This window comes from Oncorhynchus keta, chromosome 27 (assembly GCF_023373465.1).
Source record: "Oncorhynchus keta strain PuntledgeMale-10-30-2019 chromosome 27, Oket_V2, whole genome shotgun sequence".
NCBI classification, from domain to species: Eukaryota; Metazoa; Chordata; class Actinopteri; order Salmoniformes; family Salmonidae; genus Oncorhynchus; species Oncorhynchus keta.
Genome location: NC_068447.1, coordinates 29,362,024 through 29,389,032, shown reverse-complemented (window position 1 = coordinate 29,389,032; position 27,009 = coordinate 29,362,024). Strand labels below are relative to the sequence as shown.

The 27,009-nt window shown below is 44.9% G+C and overlaps 1 protein-coding gene across 2 annotated transcripts in view; it reads left to right on the top strand.

Moving 5' to 3' along the window:
* The window catches only part of LOC118359731 (ephrin type-B receptor 2-like), a 55,584-nt gene that overhangs the window by 3,908 nt on the left and 24,667 nt on the right, over nt 1-27,009 (top strand). For both annotated transcript variants that reach the window (XM_035738386.2, XM_035738385.2), the window contains exons 2-3: nt 19,323-19,387; nt 21,182-21,866. In XM_035738386.2, the coding sequence (XP_035594279.1) occupies nt 19,323-19,387; nt 21,182-21,866 (750 nt within the window). The remainder of the gene's footprint in view (nt 1-19,322; nt 19,388-21,181; nt 21,867-27,009) is intronic.

The following is a 27,009-nucleotide window of genomic DNA, read 5'->3' as shown; positions in this document are numbered from 1 at the left end:
GTATGTGAATTTAGGTATTTTTTATCCAGAGGAGAGGAGTGCAACTGTAAATGTTTGGCACGTAATGGCAGAGTCATGTACCTGGGTGTCTTTGCTGTTCCACGCCTGGCCTACAGGCTTGGACTGTGTGTTACAGTATGTAATCGTTCACAGCAGCAGTAGGCTACTGCAGTTCAGTGGTTCTTCTTTCCATCCACCTCTTTGCTCTATCTATCTATACACTTTTTACCATGGTCAAATAAAATAGCAGATTTCTTTAGGAAAAATTAGCTCTGCAATATCACAACAACTCTGCTGTAAATAGTCATGCCATGCATTAGTCAGCGGGATTTTTTAGCAATGTCTTCCGACATGCGCCAGGCTAAGTCCATTTTGGTCCACCTTAAGCTCAGGCCATACCTGGCCATTGGTTCCAGACAAAACACACCCCTTATATTAAACATAAGTTCAATCAAATCCATGAATCACAATTTCTCTTTGCAGACATTTTGTTGTGCAGGACAATCAATATTCAGTGTTATGCTGCTCTTCAGTGCAGTACTCTTTCCCCTTTCCCCTCTGGGAGCAGTGACAGAAAATATTGAGCATCAAAACAGCCCATGACCTACTTCTCCTTCTGCCCTATGGTGGGCTTGCAAAACTCAGAGAACATGGTTACGCTTACATGACTGAGACACTCAACAGCGAGTGATATGTAAATGTCACAAGCTATATAGGATGCCCCGCATCTGTGCATGGGAGTCCTAGAAGGCTATAATGTTGAGCCTCAGGGGGGTACTTGATTCTGAAAATCCTGTTACTGAAGGCAAATCTCTAACCCGTAACTCCTTGTCCGTCCATCCGGATTGTATAATGTGTGGATATCTGTAAAGAAACCGTCACCTATAACTCAGTCGGGGTAGACAGTGGTAGGCTACATGGAAGAATGTCTTTCAAGCTGTCTACCACAGCCAAGTTATAGGTGCTGGTTTGGATAAAGATAGGCTCAGACGGTTTCTTTACAGATATCCACACATTATACAGTCCGGATGGGTGGACAAGGAGTTATGGATTATAGATATACCTTCAGTAAGAGGATTTTCGGAAATAAGTACTTCCCTAAAAGATTTTGCCAGTTATTTTCCAGGCCTCGCCTTATAGCCTTCTAGGACTCCTATGCGCAGATTCACGGCATCCTATATAGGGCTATACAGTATATACCCTAGTTATGGTTATAGATTTGTTATGGGTCTATCCTTGTAACCATGTTGAATTATAGCCTGACAACCATTCACCAGGTAAGAAGGACAAGCACATGCGCCAAAGAAGCAAATCTGCCTCTTGGACAGATTTATTAAGGGTTTGCACCTGTGGAAGATTGACAAATTTTTTATCTAAAAAATGTCTCTAAATTGGATAGCCCTACACCTTACCTCAATACCTTATTCCTTCTCTACGTTTCATGTTTTATTCCCTCTGGATAACAACAGGTATAACATTTCACTGTGGAAAAGCCTTAGTAAATTGTCTTTATACATTAAGATTAAATGTCCAATGCAGCCATTTTATCTCAATTTCAAATCATTTCTGGGAAACAATTAAGTACCTTACTGTGTATGTTAAATTAAAATGCCCCAAAAAAACATAACTTCTAAGCAAAGAGCAATTTCTCAAGCAATAATTGTACTAGAACTGTCTGGGAGTGGTCTAACTAGTTGTTATTGGCAGAGAGGTATGGTACTCCCTTTCTTATTAGTCTAATTTACCTAATTTACCTCCTGGTGATTTCACTAGGCAGGCCAAAACTCCATGCCTGTTTTTTTTCAAACAGCTCTTACACTAAAAGGGAATTATCATAATTTTCACAATTTCACAGTATTATTCCAACCTTGTAGTGTGGAAATATACTGTATATAAAACACAGGAAGATCACGTTTTTACTGCACCTTTAAGATCACATTATTGGTCAATTATAAGGTCCAACCAAAATTTGACTTCTGCTTTTAACCCAACTCCTCTGGGGAGCTGTTGTGGGGTGTTAAGTGCCTTGTTCAAGGGCACAACGGCAGGCAGTGGCATCTAGGATTTGATACCAGCAACCCTCCTGTTGCCAGCTTGCTTTCCTCCTGATTTTTCCCGTCGGTCACAGGATTCGAACTGGCACCCCTCCGGTTGCTGGCTTGCCTCTATAACTGCTAGGCCACCTGCCTATCAGGTTTCAGGTAAGACCCCAGTGCAGACTGTGTTGAAGTAACAATGGTTATTGCAACAACAGGGGACAGTAAACGACAGGTCAAGGCAGGCAGGGGTCGATAATTCAGAGTAGTGAGGCCAAGGTACAGGATGGCAGGCAGGCCCAGGGTCAGGTCAGGCAGAGGTCGGTAATCCAGAGTGGGTGCAAAGGCACAGGACGGCAGGCAGGCTCAGGGTCAGGACAGGCAAGGGTCAAAACCAGGAGGACGAGAAAAGAGAGACTGGGGAAACAGGAGACAAAGAGCTGTGAGACATGGGTTTAGATCTAGACACATGGAAAGTAGACAGAGGGTACGGGGCAACAGAGGATGAACAGCAGAGGGGCTATTGATTTTGGAGCAGGGGGGGAAAGGTCGCGGCTTGTAGCTGCGGGGCTATAGCGGCGTGCCAGCGCATGCAGCTTAATCTCCTTGAGTGCTGGTCGGTGTTGTGGAAGCGAAGTGGCCCGGGCCTTACTGAACCCCTCTCGGAGATCCTGGTAATCCGCAGGAATGGCGGAGATGTTCGGGGGAATTTCCAAGCCCCCAGGAAGACATCCCGGGGCAGGCAGAGCTGATTTCAGGCAATGGGCATGGCAGAACAGGCTCCAGCCCACGATGGCACCAATAGACCAGTCAATCAAGGGATTGTGTCGCTGGAGCCAAGAGAATGCAGAGACTCAATTAGCAGGAATTAGATTGTCTCGCTGTGGTTCCCCAACACTCGTAGGTTAATAGGAGGGGTTGAGTGGGGATGCCCAGCTCGGACGCCAGGGTAACGTCCATAAGACGCATATCGGCCCCCGAGTCGATGAGTCTCTGGAGAGACTTAGACTGGTCGCCCCACAGCAGGGTGGCATGGAGAAGGGAGCGAGAAGAAACATTATCCTTTATACACCAGAGTACTCATTCCTACCAATGAGCTAGGTCTCGTGAAGGGACAGGTAGACACATAATGACCGGCAGAACCACAATACAGACAACTCTGGGTGTTAAGTCTGCGTACACGTTCGGCTGAAGGCAGCCTCGCCCTGCCGAGCTGCATCAGCTCGGGAAAGGGCATATCGGCAGTCTTCGGAGGCTCTTGGAGGAACTCGGGTAAGCTCGGATCCTTTCGGGGACAAAACGCTGGGGACATCCGGAGTTCATCAGATGTAATGTGGGATCCTCGAGTGAGCGATTGGAACCGCAATCAGACGTCTTGTCTCTCCTACGTTCCTGTAGCCAACCATCGATCCGGATGGTTAAAGCGATGAGTGAGTCAAGATCCATTGGTTGTTCCTGGGCTGCAAGCTGATCCTTTGCCTCCTCCGATAATCCATGCAGGAATCCATACAGCGCTTCCGGGTTCCAGGCACCCTCCTCTGCTAGCGTGCGGAAATCCACCGCATAGTCTGCCACACTGAGGGACTCCTGCCGAAACTGAAGTAACTTCCAGCCAGCCTCTCTCCCGGACCCCGGAGCCTCGAAAACCTTTCTCACCTCCGCCACAAATACCTCCAGACTGAGGCAGACAGTGGATTGTTGCTCCCACACCACCGTGGCCCAGGCGAGTGCCCTCCCGGACATAAGTGTAATATGTATGCTATCTTCGAGCAATAAGAGGAGAATGAAGAAGGCTGCAGCTCGAAAACAAGGGAGCACTGGGAGACATAGGCCCGACAGGTTCTGGAATCTCCATCGTAGCGCTACGGGGTAGGTAAGCAGGGTTCCCGGGAAACCAGGGTGACGGCACTGTTACCAGCCGGGTTACTGAGGGGCTGGGAGGTTACCGTCTCGTAGGCAACCCACAGAATTGCTCCCACAAAGCGTCCAATGCTAGATCGTGGCGTTCGGCCACTTCCTGGAACCCTTCCATTGGACCACGAAGCATCTGCTCATGTCTACCAATGAGGGCTCCTTGGGAGGAGATAGCATTGCGGAGCTGGTCCAAATCTGATGGGTCAGTCATGGCCAGTTTGTACTATCAGGTAAGACCCAAGTGCAGACTGTGTTGAAGTAACAATGTTTATTGCAACAACAGGGGGAGGTAATTGACAGGTCAAGGCAGGCTGAGGTTGGTAAATCCAGAGTAGGGGCAAAGGCACAGGACGGCAGGCAGGCAAAGAGTCAGGACAGGCAAGGGTCAAAATCAGGAGGACGAGAAAAGAGAGACTGGGGAAGCAGGAGCTGAGACAAAACGCTGGTTGACTTGGAACAAACAAGACGAACTGGCACAGACAGACAGAAAACATAGGTATAAATACCCAGGGTTAAGTCGGGAAGATGGGCGACACCTGGAGGGGGGTGGAGACAAGCACATGGACAGGTGAAACAGATCAGGAAGTGACACCTGCCACCCCTATACATGGCTTAGCAGTAATTTTGCATTGGAACAGGATCAGGATGTTGTCCATTTGAGACTTGAGACTTGATCACCAGTGGGGGACAAACTTTATTTTCTTCCTTGAAAATCATTGAAAGGTAATTGACAATTGGAGAGTGGGAAATCCTGATGAATGGTGATATTCTGAGGTTTACTGAGGTGAGCACTCCAGTGACAGAGGCAGGAAAACTGTAAACCTCCTTGTTATTGTAGTCTTATCAACTTCAATGAACTCCCATATTTCCAGTGGGCTACCTGTTTGCAATTTCTATTTATCCTTTTTATGTCATTCTGTCACATGGCTCCTGAGTGGCGCAGTGGTCTAAGGCACTGCATTTTTGTGCTAGAGGCATCACTACAGACCCTGGTTTGATTCCAGACTGTATCACAATGATTGATTGGGAGGCTCACAGGGAGGTGCACAATTGGCCCAGTCTCTTCCGGGTTAGGGTTTGGCCGGGGTAGGCTGTCATTGTAAATAAGAATTTGTTCTTAACTGACTTGCCTATTTAAATAAATAAAACATCATCCCAAGTCCTGTTTATGTTACCATACAAGGACAAATACTAACTTGAGGTACTTGTGTGTGTAAACACTCAAACATCGACATGTCAGTCACATGTCAGTCACATGGAGAACATAAGATTTCAGCCCCTCAACTCATGTAGTCACAATGTTTTTTTGACTCGATGAATGTTACCGATAGGAAGGAGAGTGCACACACACTTGGTTCCTTTGGCAGAAAACACTTTCAGGTTTTGATACAATTTAGCCTTACATTTTGTGTTGCAATGTTAATCTGTGTTAACAGCTGCAACTGCACATTAATTTGAGTTCAATGTACTTGATCCAGTGTATTGTGTCAGTGCTGTAAGCCTCATCAGTCAAGTGTTTTTCACCCCAATATTTCATCAACCCTCTCACAGTACAGAGAGACTGACAGAAATGGAGCACTTGAAAATCAATGGGTCCCAATTCTCCAATTAGACAAATTCTGTGTGAAAATGTCGATGCTGCTCCCATGAGCAGTAGCATACTAAAGAAGGTCATTAACTGGGACACTCCTTATAAATCAGTGCATGCAGCGTCTGTCTGTCCATTGAATGGAAATTGATATACAGTACTTCAGCCTATTTTGAAAAATGTTCCCCATTGCTCAACTTCTCTTGTTTTGTTCAGTTCACTTGACTGTAACTTTACTGATTAGGTTTCCCCCCATTGGCTTAACACCTAAGACCAATACAGTATTTTGCCTCCACATACCACAAATGAAAGGATTTGAAAGAACTCAGATAAGCCATGTGTTGCATTCACTTCCAGTTAAGTATTTTCTTGATGCCTGGATACATTTACATCACTTACGTCATGCTTGTTTTTGTTTGCAAACTTTGTGGTGGCTTGTCTTCATTCGTTATGTAGGAGTTGTTCAACCAACATTGACATGGGACATGGAAGCTGAAAGAAATGCTTTGTTGGGATGTCCTTTAAAGTTCATCAGGTAAATTTAGGGCTGGAATACGCACAAACAAAAATGGTTGATACTTGTTGACTGCATCTGGTTGTCCAAAGGAATGGAGCACCACATGGGTCTGTCAAATTCTTTAGAATTACCACATTGATCATACATGCTAACTATTTGGGATGAAATGTAATTTCACTATTTCTATTCACTTCAATGTATGCATTATCACTTCTGCTACATATGCACACAACTCTTTTCCTGACATGGCTTGGAATGGGGCAATGACGGACATCCAATGTGCCTTTCACACAAATGCCAATACCAGAGAAGAAGGGTGAAGAAATGCTCTGCTGGTGTTCTTTTCGGTTCTAGGTCTTGACACAGTAGAAGGATAGCCTTACTGAGAGTATGGACACTGGTTCAGGCAGGGAGGTGGAGAAAGCTTTTCAACTGGAGCAAGTCACGTCGGATCAAGGCTATGCTGTTAATTAGTTAACCTGCCATTATTCAGCAAGTTTCAAGAGCTATCAATGAAATCTACCATTATTCCTCTTGGGAAAGTAGAGAATGATCTTAAAGATGTCATATTACATAAAACTGTTTTTAAATTCACAAGCTGTGGTCTTGAATATGCCCACTTTGAATGCAATATCACATGCTTAGATGTAATTAATTTATTTTGATATTAGAAGCTCCATTCCCCGTCTGGTAAAAATCTTTGAAACTTGTGAAAACGTGTAAAACCTAAACTGTCCAGTGCACAGTTTCACTATTTCTTACCATCATTTAAAAAAAATATATATATATTTCACCTTTATTTAACCAGGTAGGCAAGTTGAGAACAAGTTCTCATTTACAACTGCGACCTGGCCAAGATAAAGCAGAGCAGTTCGACACATATAACAACACAGAGTTACATATGGAGTAAAACAAACACAGATTCAATAATACAAGTAGAAAAATAAGTCTATATACAATGTGAGCAAATGAGGTGAGATAAGGGACGTAAAGGCAATAAATAGGCCATGGTGGCGAAGTAAATACAATATAGCAATTAAAACACTGGAATGGTAGATTTGACAGTAGATGAGTGTGCAAAGCAGAAATACTGGGGTGCAAAGGAGCAAAATAAAAATAAAAATACAGTAGGGGAAGAAGGAGTTGTTTGGGCTATTTATAGATGGGCTATGTACAGGTACAGTGATCTGTGAGCTGCTCTGACAGCTGGTGCTTAAAGCTAGTGAGGGAGATAAGTGTTTCCAGTTTCATAGATTTTTGTAGTTCGTTCCAGTCATTGGCAGCAGAGAACTGGAAGGGAGAGGCAGCCAAAGGAGGAATTGGCTTTGGGGGTGACAAGTGAGATATACCTGCTGGAACGCGTGCTACGGTGGGTGCTGCTATGGTGCCAAAACGGATGGCACTGTGATAGACTGCATCCAATTTGTTGAGTAGGGTGTTGGAGGCTATTTTGTAAATGACATCGCCGAAGTCGAGGATCGGTAAGATGGTCAGTTTTACGAGGGTATGTTTTGCAGCATGAGTGAAGGAGGCCTTGTTGCGAAATACGAAGCCAATTCTAGATTTAACTTTGGATTGGAAATGTTTTATGTGAGTCTGGAAGGAGATTTTACAGTCAACCAGACACCTAGGTATTTGTAGTTGTCCACATATTCTAAGTCAGAACCGTCCAGAGTAGTGATGCTGGACGGGTGGGCAGGTGCAGGCATCAATCGATTGAAGATTGCATTTAGTTTTACTTGTATTTAAGAGCAATTGGAGGCCACGGAAGGAGAGTTGTATGGCATTGAACTCGTCTGGAGGGTTGTTAACAGTGTTCAAAGAAGGGCTAGAGGTATACAGAATGGTGTCGTCTGCGTAGAGGTGGATCAGAGACTCACCAGCAGCAAGAGCGACATTATTGATGTGTACAGAGAAGAGAGTCGGCCCAAGAATTGAACCCTGTGGCACCCCCATAGAGACTGCCAGAGGGCCGGACAACAGACCCTCAGATTTGACACACTGAACTCTGTCGGAGAAGTAGTTGGTGAACCAGCCGAGGCAATCATTTGAGAAACCAAGGCTGTTGAGTCTGCCGATGAGGATCTGGTGATTGACAGTGTCGAAAGCCTTGGCCAGGTCAATGAATACAGCTGCGCAGTATTTTTTCTTATCGATGGCGGATAAGATATTGTTTAGGACCTTGAGCGTGGCTGAGGTGCACCCATGACCAGCTCTGAAACCAGATTGCATAGTGGAGAAGGTACGGTGGGATTCTAAATGGTCGGTTTGTTAATTAACTTGGCTTTCGAAGACCTTAGAAAGGCAGGGTAGGACAGATATTGGTCTGTAGCAGTTTGGGTCAAGAGTGTCCCCCCCTTTGAAGAGGGGGGTGACTGCAGCTGCTTTCCAATCTTTGGGAATCTCAAATGACACGAAAGAGGAGTTGAACAGGTTAGTAATAGGAGTTGCAACAATTTTGGCAGATGATTTTAGAAAGAAAGGGTCCAGATTGTCTAGCCCGGCTGATTTGTGGGGGTCCAGATTTTGCAGCTCTTTCAGAACATCAGCTGACTGGATTTGGGAGAAGGAGAAATGGGGAGGCTTGTGCGAGTTAGCCTTGGCTTTTCTAACTGTCTGTGTATATTGGTTTCTAACTTCCCTGAAAAGTTGCATTTCACTGAGGCTGTTCGATGCTAATGCAGAACGCCACATGATGTTATTGTGTTGGTTAAGGGCAGTCAGGTCTGGAGAGAACCAAGGGCTATATCTGTTCCTGGTTCTAAATTTCTTGAATGGGGCATGCTTATTTAAGATGGTGAGGAAGGCATTTTTGAAGAATAACCAGGCATCCTCTACTGACGGGTTGAGGTCAATACCCTTCCAGGATACCCGGGCCAGGTCAATTAGAAAGGCCTGCTCCCTGAAGTGTTTCTGACCCATTATGGATGCAGGCAATTAGGCAGTGATTGCTGAGATCTTGGTTGAAAACAGCAGAGGTGTATTTAGAGGGCAAGTTGGTTAGGATGATATCTATGAGGGTGCCCGTGTTTACGACTTTGGGGTTAATCATAACCAAATTGGGCATATACATTGCCCTTTGATTCGATTGTTTGGCTTTGCAGAACATGCATGAGCCAAGATGATTTGGTCCATTTAGTTGCATTCTACAATGCAGGCGGGTCTCTGTGCTGTAGTGAAACATGACACAAGTCTGGGAAATTCCCTTCCAGTGTTAATATAAAAGCAGCAGAAGAATCAGGGCCATAAAATGGATACATTTGAAATGTGCGACTGAGAGTTGCGGGTGCGGCGGGAGGCACAGTGACATAAAACCCAGTGAGTGAAGCCCAGGGATGTGTCCCCTAGGTTTAATCCAGTGTGGCGTACAGAGCATGGCGCAGCCTGCAAGGATTATGTGTGCTGGACTAAGTTGCCCTACTCTCTCCTCCTCGTTGCCCTACTTTTCATTGAAATATGGAGAGAAAGAGAGCGAGAGAGGAATAGAGTGATTTCTATATTGGAGGAATGCAGGGACAGATGGAGTCATGTGGTGGGGAGGGGGACATGGAGAAAGAAGGAGAGGGAGAGAGAGGCAGATAGACCACCACAACTTTATTCCTCTCTCCCTCTCACATTGTTAGTTCTAGTTTAAAAATACTTATTGGGCGGTAGATAATGGTGGATTTGTTTATGTTACACATTACAGGCGAGTTAGCTTTGTCGTGCATAGTTTTATTTGAGCAAATACAGCTTCAAAACCTACCCTTTAACCTTACCATACATAACATAGTATTGCAATTTTAGGTATTACGTTTTTTTAATATATATTTTTTATATATCCTCTTTATCTCTTACAGAATTTATAATACTCAGCTTTAACATAGCCTTCCATGTGTTGTGTGTAACACGATCTCTGCAACATACTGTGCTGACTGGAACTGAAGAGCCTTGATGACACGCTAGTCACGAAAGAAGGGCGACACACAGTTACTAATGTCACCCCCCTTCCCCTGTCCCCTAATGCAGCTACAGTTCATCATGTTGTGCATGCCTTCAGTGTTGAGCCTTGTGTGTTAGCTACTGTATGACATGGAGAGCTGTAGCTAGCATCCACATAGACCCGTCTTTTCCCTTCTCCATCCTTTCCGCACAGACTCCCACTCCCTTCCCTAAACCCTCTTGGCTCAGTCCATGGGAATTCTTAGTGGGTCACTGCTCCTGGCCTCTTTATTCCCATTTAGCGGCAGCACTAACACCTGGCTCGCCACTTCCTCACAGCTCCTCATTAATCCACACTGATACTAACAGGAACTGAGCACCTGGAAAATGGCCTAAATGGAAGCAACAGTGGTTCCCTGTGTTCAGAACTGATTTGCAGACCAATTGTTTTGTCTGAGCTTGACTATAAAATGTTTACTGTTGTAATGTCATATACATATAGTGTGTACGGCCCAGTACATCACTGGGGCCGAGCTCCCTGCCATCCAGGACCTCTATACCAGGCAGTGTCAGAGGAAGTGTCACAATCGTCATAAGGAGTGGACCAAAGCGCAGCGTGATTTGGGTTCATCATAATTTATTTAAATGTGAACCAGAAACAAAACAAAACAGCAACAAAACAATAAAGACAAACAAACGAACGTACAGAAACAACAAGTGGAAAAAGGCTGCCTAAGTATGATCTCCAATCAGAGACAATGATAGACAGCTGTCTCTGATTGGGAACCATACCCGGCCAACAAAGAAATAGAAAACATAGAATACACATAGAAATAATAAACTAGAACACCCCCCAGTCACGCCCTGACCTACTCCACCATAGAAAATAAAGGCTTTCTATGGTCAGGACGTGACAGGAAAGCCCTAAAAATGTACTCCAGTCACCCAAGTCATAGGCTGTTGTCTCTGTTACCACACGGCAAGCAGGCCATCAGACAGCTAAATAGCTATTTAAATAGGTAACCAATAGCTACCCGGACTATCTGCATTGACCCTTTTATTATATAATTGTTTATTTTCTATTGTATTTAACCTTTTTGTAACTAGGCAAGTAAGTGAAGATCAAATTCTTATTTACAATGACAGCCTACAAGAAGATAAAAGGCCTCCTGCGGGACTATCTCTTTTGACTCATCACATACGCTGCTGTAACTGTTTATAATCTGTTCTGTTGCCTAGTCACTTTATCCCTACCTACATGTATATGTACATATAGTATCTACCTCAATTACCTCGTACCCCTGCACATCAACACCTTACTGGTACCCCGTGTAATATAGCCAAGTTATCGTTACTCATTGTGTATTTATTCCTCATTTGTCTATTATTTCTCTAAGTACAGTAAGCCTACACCTGTTGTTTATGAAGCATGTGACAAATACAATGACATTTTATTTGATGTCCTTCAGCCTCTCTGATCAGTTGATTATGGGAAGTTTCAAGTCTTTTGTTGTTACTCCACTGCCTCTCTACCACAGGTGGCTTACATGAAACTGGAATCGTTGACCATTGTGGTTATTTGTGGTAATGTAATTGACACAGATATAGTAATGGACACTAGATCCTGGTTCATATTGGTCTAGTTTAATGTTTGGTGGCATATATTGCTGACATTATAACATTCTAATGTGGAATTTGTTGTGCTAATGCTGGTTACAAAGTAGAGGTCGACCGATTAATCGGAATGGCCGATTAATTAGGGACGATTTAAAATTTTCATAACAATCGGAAATCGGTATTTTTGGGCGCCGATTTCCGATTAAAAAATATATATATATATATTTATTTTTAATTTTTATACCTTTATTTAACTAGGCAAGTCAGTTAAGAACACATTCTTATTTTCAATGACGGCCTAGGAACTGTGGGTTAACTGCCTTGTTCACCTTGTCAGCTCCATCCTTTCCGCCCAATCTTGCAACCGCACAGTTAACTAGTCCAAAGCTCTAACCATTGCACTGCCTGTTACGCGAATGCAGTAGAAGCCAAGGTAAATTGCTAGCTAGCATTAAACTTATCTTATAAAAAACAATCAATCAATCATAATCACTAGTTATAACTACTAATCCAGTTTAGCAGGCAATATTAACCAGGTGAAATGGTCATTTCTCTTGCGTTCATTGCATGTAGAGTCAGGGTATATGCAATAGTTTGGGCTGCCTGGCTCATTGCGAACTAATTTGCCAGAATTTAACTTAATTTACGTACAGTGTGTCCCATCTCTCCTCTCTGTCCATCAGTCGAGAGTTTCAGACAGAGGTGTGCTAAAGAGAGATCATCTGGGGCTGTTTTTCTCCTGAACATGTGACCTGACTGGAGGGGGGTGTTTGTTTTTTAATGGTTAAAAGCAGGAGATTTTCCTAGTTGGGTTTGGTTGCCAGTGCGAAATCCTGGCCCTAGTATGGCGACTAGAGTGTCGATTCTCTAGGGTGGCAGACTGTATTTCAGTGTCCTTGTGGACTGGCCATTGATGCTCATGGCTTTCCATAAGTCGTTGTCCTCAACAGCAGATGTGGGGGTACCAGGCAGTGTGTTATCATGAGGATAAACACTTGATAAACAACTAATCCTTTCCCCCCAAAGTATAGTTTCCATATAGTTACATTTTGCTAGTGCTCAGTCTGCATAGTCAGAGAACAACTCATGTTCTACCACTGCATAAGTATATTGTAGCCTGTCCCCCTCCCTGTATTCCCTACCACCATATAAGGCTTAAATATATATCTTCACTCAGCAGCATTGCACTAATAGGACCCTGTGAATAATTGAAAATGTGTCAGTCTACACAAGCAAAGTCAGTCTACAGTGGGCGAATTGTGGCCTACTTGCCCTCCCCCCTCTAGTGGGGGTAGTAAGATGAGAGATTATGAGCTTTACTATGTGTGTGTGTGTGTGTGTGTGTGTGTGTGTGTGTGTGTGTGTGTGTGTGTGTGTGTGTGTGTGTGTGTGTGTGTGTGTGTGTGTGTGTGTGTGTGTGTGTGTGTGTGTGTGTGTGTGTGTGGATACTGATACTCAATTATTATGGATTGGTTATAGTTATAGATTGGTGGCGCTGTTTGTATGTTTTGGTGTTGCTGTGTGTGTATGTGTGTGAGGAAGAGTGAGAGAGAGAGGGAACGAGGACAAGAGAGAGAGCAAGAGAGAGCAGTTGTCACCGGGCAGAGTCATCCATGACCCTAGCAAGTGCGGTTGAGGTGCAGCAGAATGTCCCTGTGTCCCCCTTAGCGAGACTGCACAATAGAGGTCTTCAATTCTGAGATCTGACCTGGGACTCAAGCGGGTCCGGTTCCTAAATTTAGACTTTTGTCTCGGATCTAGGTCGGGTCTGATATAATTGCCATGAGTTTCAGGTATGAGCAATTAAAATAAATGTACTGACTGGACCCGATTGGACTCGTCCTCTGTTAATTTAATGTGTGTGAGTTAATGAAAACTGCGTGAGCTTGTTATCTGTGTAAGCCAATTACAACACAATAAAACATATAGCTTATGTCCAGCTGAAACTGCTTCCAGCTGCTCATGTCACATGCGCCTGCTGCTGAAGAGAGCGAGTGCGAGTGAAAGGAACCTTGGCCTGGGCTACTGTTGATTGCGTAGATGGAGGCCATTTTTATTGAAGTAAAGCAAAAGCTAGAGGAGAAAGAGTATAGTGAAAAGCAAGACCCCGGAGCCCAGAAGACGGTCTCCCGGAGCCTATTATTTTCTCTTTGTTTGTTATTTAATTATACACCCTTGAAACCGAGCTAATACAATTCTGTCCGTGTCTGATCTGTGTAAACAGCTTGACCAAGCCCCCTGGTCTGCCACAAGTGGTGGAGAATGCGGGCTGATAATGTGGTCAGTTCAGGGTTGTCGTTTACGCAGCATCAGCACATACGAGTTGATAGCTCAGTTCATCTGGGCCCAACAAGCACAACAGGCAGGTCAGGAACAAACGCCAGAGGAACAGCGCCTACAAAATGTCCACCTCGTTGAGGAAATCAGGAAGCTACAAGGAGGAGTGAAGCTCTATTGGACTCTGGGAGTGTAGTTACGCTCGTAGCCACGAGTCTGCTGGCCCAGGTGACTGAACGTGGCAGGGAGATGTCCGTTTCCTGTGTCCACGGTGACACCAAGCGATATCTGGCCGTACAAGCCAACATCGTGACGCCACAAGGGAGCTGCCAGATGATGGTTGGTGCTGAACCGGAGTTGCCGATACCTCTCCTTGTGGGACGAGATTGTCCGCTGTGGAGGCATGAGCTGAGGAAAAAGGTACGAGCCGGCGGGAGACGACACGTCGCCTGCACGGCACGGAAACAAGCGGTTGACAAAACCGTATGTACAGATTCTGAGTCTGAGGGGGTGCCAGACCCCGACCCCCCTGGTGAACAACTGGAGGAGGGGCCCATCCTCCCCCTCATCAATTTCGAGGGACCAGCAAAGACCCAAGTGATAGCGGTGGATGGCCAGCTACTTTCGGGGGTGAGTGACTGGCGATACCCCCTTTTCCAAATCAAGAATAACCTTTTGTATCACGTGTTGCACCACAAGGGGAACTTCGAGAGGTACTGTTGCTGCACCGACAGTAGGTGGGAACCATTCTTCAGCTGGCCCACACCCATCTGTTGGGGGCGCACCTGGGAATGGAGAAGACTCGGGAATGGATTGCCGCCCGGGTCCACTGTCCCAGGATGAGGATGGCCGTGGAAGACTATTGTCGCAGCTGCCCGGAATGTCAAATCACTGCCCCAAAAGCCCACTTCCGAAACCCGCTGGTCCCCCTACCGATCATTGGTTTGCCCTTTGAACGCATCATCATGGACATAGTGGAACTCCTGGTAAAAATGACACGAGGACACCGGAACATCTTGGTAATAGTAGATTATGCCACCAAGTATCTCGAGGCCATTCCCCTACAGGCGGCGGTCTCCAATGGAATCGCCCAGGAGCTGTTCCACTCTTTAGCTGGGTAGGCATCACGAACGAGATCCTGACTGACCAGGGTACCGAGTTCATGTCCCACCCAATGAAAGATTTGTCTGCTCTCCTGCAGATCAAGCAGATCCGGACCACCATCTTTCACCCGCAGACGGATGGGCTCGTCGAGTGGTTCAATAAAACGCTCAATCAAATGCTGCAGAAGGTTATGAGCAGGACGAGAAAAACTAGGACCAGCTACTACCATACCTAATTTTCTCGGTCAGAGAAGTGCCCCAGTCATCCACCGCGTTTTCCCCTTTTGAACTCCTCTATGGGAGGAGGCCACTTGGTCTGCTGGACCTCGCCAAGAAGGTATGGGAAGCCCAACCGACCCCCTGACGCAGTGTGGTAGAACACGTGGAGATGACGAGGGAGCAGATGACAGCCATATGGCCAGTGGTAAGGGAACAACAATGCGCCCAAGCCCAGGTCTACAATCGGGGAACCCATACCCAATAATTCCAGGTGGGAGACAAGGTGCTGGTCCTAATCCCCACGTCAGAAAGTATGTTCGTGGCATCATGGCACGGGCCGAAGAGGTGATCGAGAAGCAGGAACCCGTCAATTGCCTCGTATAGCAGCCGGGGAGGCGGAAACCCCAACAGATTTTCCACGTTAACCTATTGAAGAGGTGACACGAGAGGACATCCTTGGCCGTGTTATGGTCGGGACCCAGGATGCCAATGGTACCAGTAGTGGTCACAAGCAATAAGGATCTCAACCCGACCCAGAAGCAAACGCTCTTGGAGCTCGTCGATCGGAACACGGCGGTCATTGAACACCACGTCCGCACCCAGCTCGGGGGAAACGGTACGAAAAAGAGGCCATGTCGGATCCCCGAGGCCCGAAGGAAGGCAGTGAAGCAGGAAGTGGAGGCTATGCTGAGGATGGGGTACATCAAAGAGTCCCACAGCACATGGTGCAGCTCCATCGTGTTGGACGAGCCTGTGGTTCTGTAATGACTTCCGGGGTGTGAACAACATCAGATTGTTCGAAGCCTACCCCATTCCAAGGGTGGACTAGCTCATCGACCAATTAGGAAAGGCCCAGTACATCAGCACCCTCGACCTGACCAAAGGATATTGGCAGGTACCATTGGCAGCCTCCTCCTGGGAGAAGACAGTTGTTTCAATACCGGAGGGCTTATATCAGTACCGGGTGCTCCCTTTCGGTCTCGGACCCCGCCCACGTTCCAGCGCCTGATGGACCGAGTCCTCCGACCCCACCAACAGTACTCAGCGGCCTATTTGGATGATATCTACAGCCAAGGTTGGGAAGAGCACCTGACACCTCCAGGCGGTGCTGGATGTGCTCAGGCAAGCCGGATTGACAGAAAACCCCACACAATGCAAGCTAGGCTTCGAGGAGGTGGAGTACCTGGTGTATTTGATTGGACAGGAAGAATGTCAAGCCCCAGGAGAGGAAGGTCAATGCGGTACGTGACTGGCCCGTTCAATGTACCAAGACACACGTCAAGTCCTTCCTGGGAATGGCAGGATACTACAGCTGGTTTATCCCCAACTTTGAGGCTATAGACTCCCTCCTTACCGATCTAACCAGTGTCCGCCTCCCGTAAACAGTGAAATGGACGGGCGAGACCGAAGCGGCATTCAGGCGCCTAAAGGATCTGCTGTGCTCCCATCCGATTCTCGTAACGCCAGATGGACGCATGTGACACGGGACTAGGGGCCGTCCTGTCCCAGGTACACAATGGGGAGGAGCACCCCATCATGTACGAAAGCCGAAAGCTGATACCCAGAGCAAGAAGTACTCTATTGTCGAGAAAGACATTTACATTTAAGTCATTTAGCAGACGCTCTTATCCAGAGCGACTTACAAATTGGTGCATTCACCTTATGACATCCAGTGGAACAGCCACTTTACAATAGTGCATCTAAATCTTTTAAGGGGGGGGGGGGGGGGGGTGAGAAGGATTACTTTATCCTATCCTAGGTATTCCTTAAAGAGGTGGGGTTTCAGGTGTCTCTGGAAGGTGGTGATTGACTCCGCTGTCCTGGCGTCGTGAGGGAGTGTGTTCCACCATTGGGGAGCCAGAGCAGCGAACAGTTTTGACTGGGCTAAGCGGGAACTGTACTTCCTCAGTGGTAGGGAGGCGAGCAGGCCAGAGGTGGATGAACGCAGTGCCCTTGTTTGGGTGTAGGGCCTGATCAGAGCCTGGAGGTACTGAGGTGCCGTTCCCCTCACAGCTCCGTAGGCAAGCACCATGGTCTTGTAGCGGATGCGAGCTTCAACTGGAAGCCAGTGGAGAGAGCGGAGGAGCGGGGTGACGTGAGAGAACTTGGGAAGGTTGAACACCAAACGGGCTGCGGCGTTCTGGATGAGTTGTAGGGGTTTAATGGCTCAGGCAGGGAGCCCAGCCAACAGCGAGTTGCAGTAATCCAGACGGGAGATGACAAGTGCCTGGATTAGGACCTGCGCCGCTTCCTGTGTGAGGCAGGGTCGTACTCTGCGGATGTTGTAGAGCATGAACCTACAGGAACGGGCCACCGCCTTGATGTTAGTTGAGAACGACAGGGTGTTGTCCAGGATCACGCCAAGGTTCTTAGCGCTCTGGGAGGAGGACACAATGGAGTTGTCAACCGTGATGGCGAGATCATGGAACGGGCAGTCCTTCCCCGGGAGGAAGAGCAGCTCCGTCTTGCCAAGGTTCAGCTTGAGGTGGTGATCCGTCATCCACACTGATATGTCTGCCAGACATGCAGAGATGCGATTCGCCACCTGGTCATCAGAAGGGGGAAAGGAGAAGATTAATTGTGTGTCGTCTGCATAGCAATGATAGGAGAGACCATGTGAGGTTATGACAGAGCCAAGTGACTTGGTGTATAGCGAGAATAGGAGAGGGCCTAGAACAGAGCCCTGGGGGACACCAGTGGTGAGAGCGCGTGGTGAGGAAAGACTGCCTAGCGGTAAAGTGGGCGCTAGACACTCAAGTATTACCTGTTGGGTACCCACTTCACCCTGGTCTCAGACCATGCTCCCCTGGTCTGGAAGGCCAGGGGAAGGGACACAAATGATCGGTTCACCAGGTGGTTGTTGTCCCTTCAACGCTCCTCTTTTTCTGTTGTCGACATGTCTGGAGCAAAGCATGGGAACGGGGATGCCCTATCAAGAAGGGAGACATACGTTGCATTGTCGACAGCCCCCATTAGAAGGCCAGCATCCCGGAGTCGCCTCTTCACTGTTGACGTTGAGACTGGTGTTTTGCAGGTACTATTTCATGAAGCTGCCAGTTGAGGACTTGTGAGGCGTCTGTTTCTCAAAGTAGACACTCTAATGTACTTGTCCTCTTGCTCAATTGTGCACCGGGGCCTCCCACTCCTCTTTCTATTCTGGTTAGAGCCAGTTTGCACTGTTCTACAGAAGGGAGTAGTACACAGCGTTGTACGAGATCTTCAGTTTCTTGGCAATTTCTTGTGTGGAATAGCCTTCATTTCTCAGAACAAGAATAGACTGACGAGTTTCAGAAGAAAGTTATTTGTTTCTGGCCCTTTTGAGGCTGTAATCTAACCCACAAATGAAGATGCTCCAAATACTCAACTAGCCTAAAGAATGCCAGTTTTATTGCTTCTTTAATCAGAACAACAGTTTTTAGCTCTGCTCACATAATTGCAAAAGGGTTTTCTAATGATCAATTAGCCTTTTAAAATTATAAACTTGGATTAGCTAACACAATGTGCCATTGGAACACTGGAGTGATGGTTGCTGATAATGGACCTCTGTACGCCTATGTTGATATTCCATAAAAATACAAATCAGACGTTTCCAGCTACAATAGTAATTTACAACATTAACAATGTCTACACTGTAGTTCTGATCAATTTGATGATATTTTAATGGCCCAATTTTTTCCCTTTCTTTCAAAAACAAGGAAATGTCAAAATGACCCCAAACTTTTGAACGGTAGTGTACATGTAAAGACTCCAGAGATTTACAGGTAAAGACTCCAGATATTTACAAGTAAAGACTCCAGAGGTATACAAATAAAGAATCCAGAGATTTACAGGTAAAGACTCCAGAGATTTACAGGTAAAGACTCCAGAGATTTACAAGTAAAGACTCCAGAGGTATACAAATAAAGAATCCAGAGATCAAGCGAAGAGCAGAGGGGATAGAAGGTATCCCTGTTTACAACCCTCTATCGAAGGATGAATGGATGAATCTGTGGCTAGAGAAACAGACTACTCTTTTTCCACACAGTATTTCACAATGAGATGTAACATGTGTCTTGCTGTATGGGGGCACCCTGTTTTGCAGTTGTGCTTTTTAATAGTACATGAACTTGTACCTCTTGATTTCTCTGTAGAAATACTCATGGACTCTACGACGGCAACAGCAGAGCTGGGATGGACTATCTACCCAGCATTGGGGGTGAGTAGAACATTTTACTGGCTTTTAAAACTTTTAGTAATTTTGCAGAACCATTTTTGGAACGTCTCCAGTAGCAGCAACATGAGAAGGCCAATGTAGAACAACAACAACAACAGTATATCATGAATTTATACTTCCCCTATTTGTTTACCACCATGTGCATACAGCACTGTTGTGGGAAAACAATTAGGGGCAGTAATACTGTATATCAGGTCTTAGACAGGAAAAGACCACCAAATAGCTTGTGTGAAATGCAGGTTGACATTTATTGTCATGAATCTTGCCCTGGAGGCAGAACTGAGTGATTTCCGCTAGATGGGCCAGCTTCAAAATCACAATTGGCAATATCGTAAAAATGCATGAAAACAAAAATATGCTTTTTGGTTTTAATTTAAGGTTTGGGTTTGGCATTAAGGTCAGCAGTGTGGTTAAGGTTAGAGTTAGGTTTAAAATCCAATTTTATGACTTTGTGGCTGTGCCAGCTAGCGACCACTCTGTAGAGCTGCCTCAAGGCAAAATTCATGACAATAAATTCCAACCTCCTCCTGGTGTAGGCGTTAGAGTTAATCAAAATAAACTTTTAAGTCAAAGTGATTTGGGGGAAATTAGCCTACTGATGCCTTTACTGTAAAATGGAAAGGTGGGAGTTTGAGGAATTGCAAAGTTGTTTTATTTATTATGTTGAAGGAAGATTTTCTTGTCATAGTGAAATTAATCATTTATCAAGTGTGTGTGTGATGTAAGGAAGATAAGCAGGTCAAGCCGCAAACCAAGTGATGCTTCAAGGGAGTCTTATTGCTTAATAGTCTGACTGTCAGCTCTTTGTGCATGCCTCCGAACAATGTAGCCCAGGAAGACAATTGTCTGACATGAAAATGTACTATTTTATGTTTGGTATCTACGGTCCACAGGAGGTTGGTGGCACCTTAATTGGGGAGGAGGGCTTGTGCTAATGGCTGGACAGAATAGGTTGAATGGTATCAAATACATCAAACACATGGTTTGATGCCGTAACATTCGCTCCGTTCCAGCCATAATTAAGAACTGTTCTCCCCACAGCAGCCTCCACTGAGCCATTATTGAGAGCCGTCCTCCCCACAGCAGCCTCCACTGAGCCATTATTAAGAACCGTCCTCCCCACAGCAGCCTCCACTGAGCCATTATTGAGAGCCGTCCTCCCCACAGCAGCCTCCACTGAGCCATAATTAAGAACCGTCCTCCCCACAGCAGCCTCCACTGAGCCATAATTAAGAACCGTCCTCCCCACAGCAGCCTCCACTGAGCCATTATTAAGAGCCGTCCTCCCCTCAGCAGCCTCCACTGAGCCATTATTAAGAACCGTCCTCCCCTCAGCAGCCTCCACTGAGCCATTATTAAGAACCGCCCTCCCCTCAGCAGCCTCCACTGCTACGGACTGTGTTAGTAATTTTGAAGAGGTGTGAAGTCTGGCTCAGACAAAGGTCTAAAATAAAATGCAGAAATATAGCAATCTTATCTGATAACAATGTTATCTGACAGTTTATTAAATTGGATTTCGGAAAGTGTCAAATTGGATGATTTATGTATTTAAATTATATTTCATATAATATGGTCATGTCATATTGTTACCACATTTATTGTGATAATAACCATAATATGGGTTTTGGGGGTTTTATTGCCTTGAACGTTAATACAATGACCAGTTATAAAATGACCAGTAATCAAATGTCCTGTTAAATTAATATGTTGACTGATGACTTGTTTTCACTGGTCATGGATGTTAAACTGACCTCTTGCTCTATCTGTCCCTCGCAGTGGGAGGAGGTGAGTGGATACGACGAGAACATGAACACCATCCGCACTTACCAGGTGTGCAATGTCTTTGACAACAACCAGAACAACTGGGTACGCACCAAGTACATCAGCCGGCGAGGGGCCCAGCGCATCCACGTGGAGATGAAGTTCTCGGTGCGGGACTGCAGCTCCATCCCCAGCGTCCCCGGCTCCTGTAAGGAGACCTTTAACCTTTACTACTACGAGACGGACTCAGACACGGCCAATAAGGTGTCCCCGGCCTGGATGGAAAACCCCTGGATCAAGGTCGACACCATCGCAGCCGACGAGAGCTTCTCCCAGGTGGATCTGGGCGTCCGAGTGATGAAAATCAACACGGAGGTACGAAGCTTCGGCCCTGTGTCACGCCAAGGCTTCTATCTGGCCTTCCAGGACTATGGTGGCTGCATGTCGCTCATCGCCGTGCGCATCTTCTACAGGAAGTGCCCCCGCGTGGTCCTGAATGGCGCCGTGTTCCCCGAGACCCTGTCAGGGGCGGAGAGCACCTCCCTGGTGGCAGCACGGGGCGTGTGTGTGCCCAACGGGGAGGAGGTGGACGTGCCCATCAAGCTCTACTGTAACGGGGACGGGGAGTGGATGGTGCCCATCGGGCGCTGCATGTGCAAGGCTGGGCACGAGGCGGTGGAGAATGGCACCGTGTGTCGAGGTGAGAGCTGCTGACATAATGTGTTTGCTGCTAATGTGGGCGTTTGGCCTTAGGGTCTACACATGTTGCAGAATGAGAAGGAGAGAGGTAATTGTTGTGGTCTCACTTTTATATTTTCCAAGTTCCTCCCATATAGAAATAATCATTATGTTTACTTGTGAGACTAGTGATAAACCAGAGGATAGAGACATAAAGTGTCATGGACATAAGGACTTTGGTTTACTAACTACAGAAGTATCACTAGGGGAATGAAATTAATGCCCGGAAAGATGGATCAAGAACGTACTGTAAAGGGTAGAGTGTTGATGGTAATAAGAGGTGTCTTTAAACCGTAGACCTGTGTCCCAGCCAGCCTGGTCTCATAGACTGGACGTGACATAGTAAATGTAAATCCTGCATACTCAAATTATACTGAACTGAAAAATATATATACTGAAAAATATAAAAGCAACATGCAATATTTTTTTTTTTTACTGAGTTACAGTTTATATAAGGAAATCAGTCCTTTGAAATAAATTCATTAGGCTGAATCTATGGATTTCACATGACTGGGCAGGGGCACAGCCATGGGTGTGCCTGGGAGGGCATAGGCCACTCCCACAGTGGGAGCCAGGGCCAGCCAATCAGAATGAGTTTGGTCTCAGACGATGCCGCAGGTGAAGAAGCCGGATGTGGAGGGCTGGAGTGGTTATATTTGGTCTGCGGTTGTGAGACCGATTGGACATACTGCCAAATTCTCTAAAACGATGGAGGTAGCTTATGGTAGAACATGAATATTCAATTCTCTGGCAAAAGCTCTGGTGAACATTCCTGCATGCCAATTGCACACTCCCTCAACATTTGAGACATCTGTGGTATTGTGTTGTGTGACAAAACTACACATTTTAGAGTGGCCTTTTATTGTCCCTAGCACAAGGTGTGCCTGTGGAATGATCATGCTGTTTAATCAGCTTCTTCATATGCCACACCTGTCAGGTGGATGGATTATCTTGGCAAAGGAGATACTAACAGGAATGTAAACAAATTTGTGCAAAAAATTTAAGACATATCAGCTTTTTGTGCTTATGAAAAATTTATAGGATCTTTCAGTTCAGCTCATGAAACATGTGACCAACATTTTACGTGTTGTGTTTACATTTTTTGTTCAGTATAATATAATTGGTTACATAAGGTTACTTAAAACTTCTTGACGCTACCCATCCCTTTAGCGGGATAATTGTCATCAACAACCATTGAATAGCATAGCACCCCAGTCAAATAATATTACTAAATATTCATATTCATGAAATCACAAGTGCAATATTGCAAAACACAGTTTAGCCTTTTGTTAATCCACCTGTCGTCTCAGATTTTGAAATTATGCTTTACAGCGAAAGCAATCCAAGCGTTTGTGTAAATTTATCGATCGCATGACAAAACATTAAGTACACTTAGCATCAGGTAGCTTGGTCACGAAAATCAGAAAAGCAATCAAATTAATCGTTTACCTTTGATAATCTTCAGATGTTTTCACACAGCAAATGTTCCTTTTATTCCATAAAGATTATTTTTATATCCAAAATACCTCCGTTTGTTTGGCGCATTATGTTCAGAAATCCACAGGAAAGAGCAGTCACGACAATGCAAACAAATTCCAAATAATATCCGTAATGTCCACAGAAACATGTCAAATGTCTCAGGTTGTTTTTAAATATATAATTGATAATATATAAACCGCAAATGGCTTTACCAGTAGGAGAGGGAAAAACAATAACTGTCCAAATTCTGTTGCGTGAGCAAAACTCATGCGACCACCTGACGCAATGTTATCTTTCTGGCTCATTTTTCAAAATAAAAGCCTGAAACTATGTCTGAAGACTGTTGACATCTTGAGGAAGCATTAGGAAAAGGAATCTGGTTGATATCCCTTTAAATGGAGCAATGGGAGGCTATGGAACATGGAGTTTTCAAAATAGAAGCCACTTCCTGGTTTGATTTTTCTCAGGGTTTTGCCTGCAATATCAGTTCTGTTATACTCACAGACAATATTTTGACAGTTTTGGAAACTTTAGAGTGTTTTCTATCCCAATCTGTCAATTATATGCATATTCTAGCATCTGGTCCTGAGAAATAGGCCGTTTACTTTGGGAACGTTATTTTTCCAAACATAAAAATAGTGCCCCCTAGCTTCAAGACGTGGATGGGTCAGTAAATTATGACATTATTATTGCCTAAGACCTGAGTGTCTCAGATTTACATTTACTATGTTACGTCTACACCTGAGTCCAGGTTGCATCCTTACTTTCAGAGAGATCTCACTGTATGCCAAGAAAGCACTATCCCTGTCTCTTCACTTACCCCTAGTGTAGGGAGAGACAAGGAAAATGTCCTACTCACACACACACACACACACACACACACACACACACACACACACACACACACACACACACACACACACACACACACACACACACACACACACACACACACACACACACACACACACACACACACACACACACACACACACACACACACACACACACACACACACACACACACATCACCGTTCATGGCGAGTAAAGTAACACTCCCTATACTTTCAATAAAAGTGGGTTAACACTCAGGCAAAATAAAAAGGTGCGTAACCGGTGTTTATGTGTTTATTCTACACTGCACCACTGTCACACACACACACCGTTAGACACATCTAGACAACAGACAATTGTTACTCCTCTTTTTTTCCCTCTGTACCGGCGGATATGATTCCACTGAACGAGTGGGGAGTAAGAATGAAGAGAGACTTTTGGCAGCACCCTCCCTGCTGCCACATAATCTAAATGGGGGGAGCTGATGGATGGAGATGGCTAACATCCTCAGCTGCCATGCGGCAGCAGTATGTCTCACTCATTTCCCCCCACAATAATCCCCTATAATTCCCTGCTTTAATGGTGGCCATAATTTACTAATTATGAGCATGGGAGGGCTCATTTTCATGTGTCCCTGGTCATTTGATTAGAAATATCAAGCACAGCTAATGAAGCCCTCGACGACCCATTCTGCTATGTTTCATGGTGTGATGGTTTGTATCTTTGGGGGGAGGAGCACTTAAATAGCCAGGAGTAGCCAGTGGTATCACTGCACTTTAGTCATATTGTTACACCCAGTGATACCGAGTGACATTTCGTTTAGTCCTTTAGGAAGTCATTATTTGTGATTGTAATTTGACATGGCAGGCCTCGTATGACAATTGAATGAAAACAGAGACTTCATATCACCAGGCACCATCATACTTACTTTTGTACCTAATACTTAGCTTTTATATATAGTCCATAGCCGACTCATATATTAATAACCTACAGTGAGCTCCAAAAGTATTAATAACCTACAGTGAAACATTGTGTTTTTGTTTTGGCCCTGTACGCCAGCACTTTGGATTTGATATGATACAATGACTATGAGGTTAAAGTGCAAACTGTCATCTTTAATTTGAGGGTAATTTTCATTCATTTCTATTGGGCACAAAATAATCTGAAACACAACCAAAACAAAAAGAAAATGCATCCAAAATGCGTGCTAGGATATAGGAACAAATACTAAACTTTAGACTATTTTAATACATATATAAGTGAATTTGTCCCAATATGTTTGGTCCCCTAAAATTGGGGGTCAGTGTACAAAAGTGCTGTGATTTCTAAACGATTCACCCGATATGGATGAAAATACTGTCAAATTAAAGCTGCTAGTCTGCACTTTAAACTCATAGTCATTGTATCATTTCATCCAAAGTGATGGATGGAATACAGAGACAAAATAACAAAAACATGGTTAATGTCCCAATACTTTTGGAGATCACTGGATACTTCCTTTACATACAGTAAACAATGTTCGGACCAGAAATGCCATATGTTTGGAGGAAATACATGAAAAGAGATTGCATTACCCCAGCTCCTCAGCTCCTCAGTCCCACATCCTAAAGGCGATAGCACAGCAAATACAGTAAAATACAGTCAAACATTTGAAAAATACTGTGATATGATATTTTGGCCATTTCGCCCAGCCCTACACATACACCGTAGGCATTTACACTTATCATGTGGGGAAACCAGGGTTATCTCCTGCAACAGTGGATCTTGTCCTATGAGTTTTGGCTTCTACAGAGAATTCAATGGTCATTGAACATAATGACAGAGAGAGAAGTCACCTGCTGCCCCCAGTGTAAATCAAATGCTCAATTAGGTTCCTCTCATTCAACATCAGATTTACAACTCTTACATTGTAAATTACAATAAAATTCCGTATACATTTTTTAAAACATATGTAGGGTTATTTGCAAAGAGTACACTACGCTTTATGTGAGAGATGTGCATGACTGCTTCTGTACATGCAACATGGCAACACCCTGTAGTGTTTACCCCTCTCTTTCTCCATCCAACAGACAGATGCTCCTATGGTATGCTCTGTCACACTCAGATTATTGGGTGTAAAATAGTAATTTGAGGCAAGCCATTGAAAAGGAAGTCTTTCTGAAAATAAAATGTCAGACTATATTAGGGCAGACTCCCAAGCCCAAGTGTTTACTAACGGGTCAGGAGATCTGTAAATGCATGAGGGGCAAAGACTGTCCTCTCAATTCACCACCAATCCAACAAACATGGTGCATTAGACTCCCTCAGAAACTGAGTTACACACATCCCTCTTTTTCTCTCTCTGTCTTTCTGTCCTCCCCCTCTCTCACACACACAGTTGATACAGATGTGACCAATATATTGGCATCCTTGCACAACTCACTATTTCTTCAAAATTCACTATTTCTTCTATTTCTTTTTTGGTGCTCATGCGTATTTTGTTTGATTTTCAACTATACAGCAACAAGAAAATCTTAACTGAACTTTAGTTTTTTCATTCACCAAAATGGCCTGGACTAAATTATTCAAACTTTAAATGATTGTGGTTGGAGGCAAGGGATTCTCATTTACTGGTAATTTATCTGTGATAAATTTCAGGAGTCTACAGGATTAAACTAGCCATTCAACTAGTTTTGAAAAGACAAATCAAAACATTCTGCTCCATTGCACTGCATTGTACATTTCTTGGTTGCCAATATATTTGACTGCATCGGTATGTTTTGACTTACCCACCGTGTTCAAAGATTCACAGG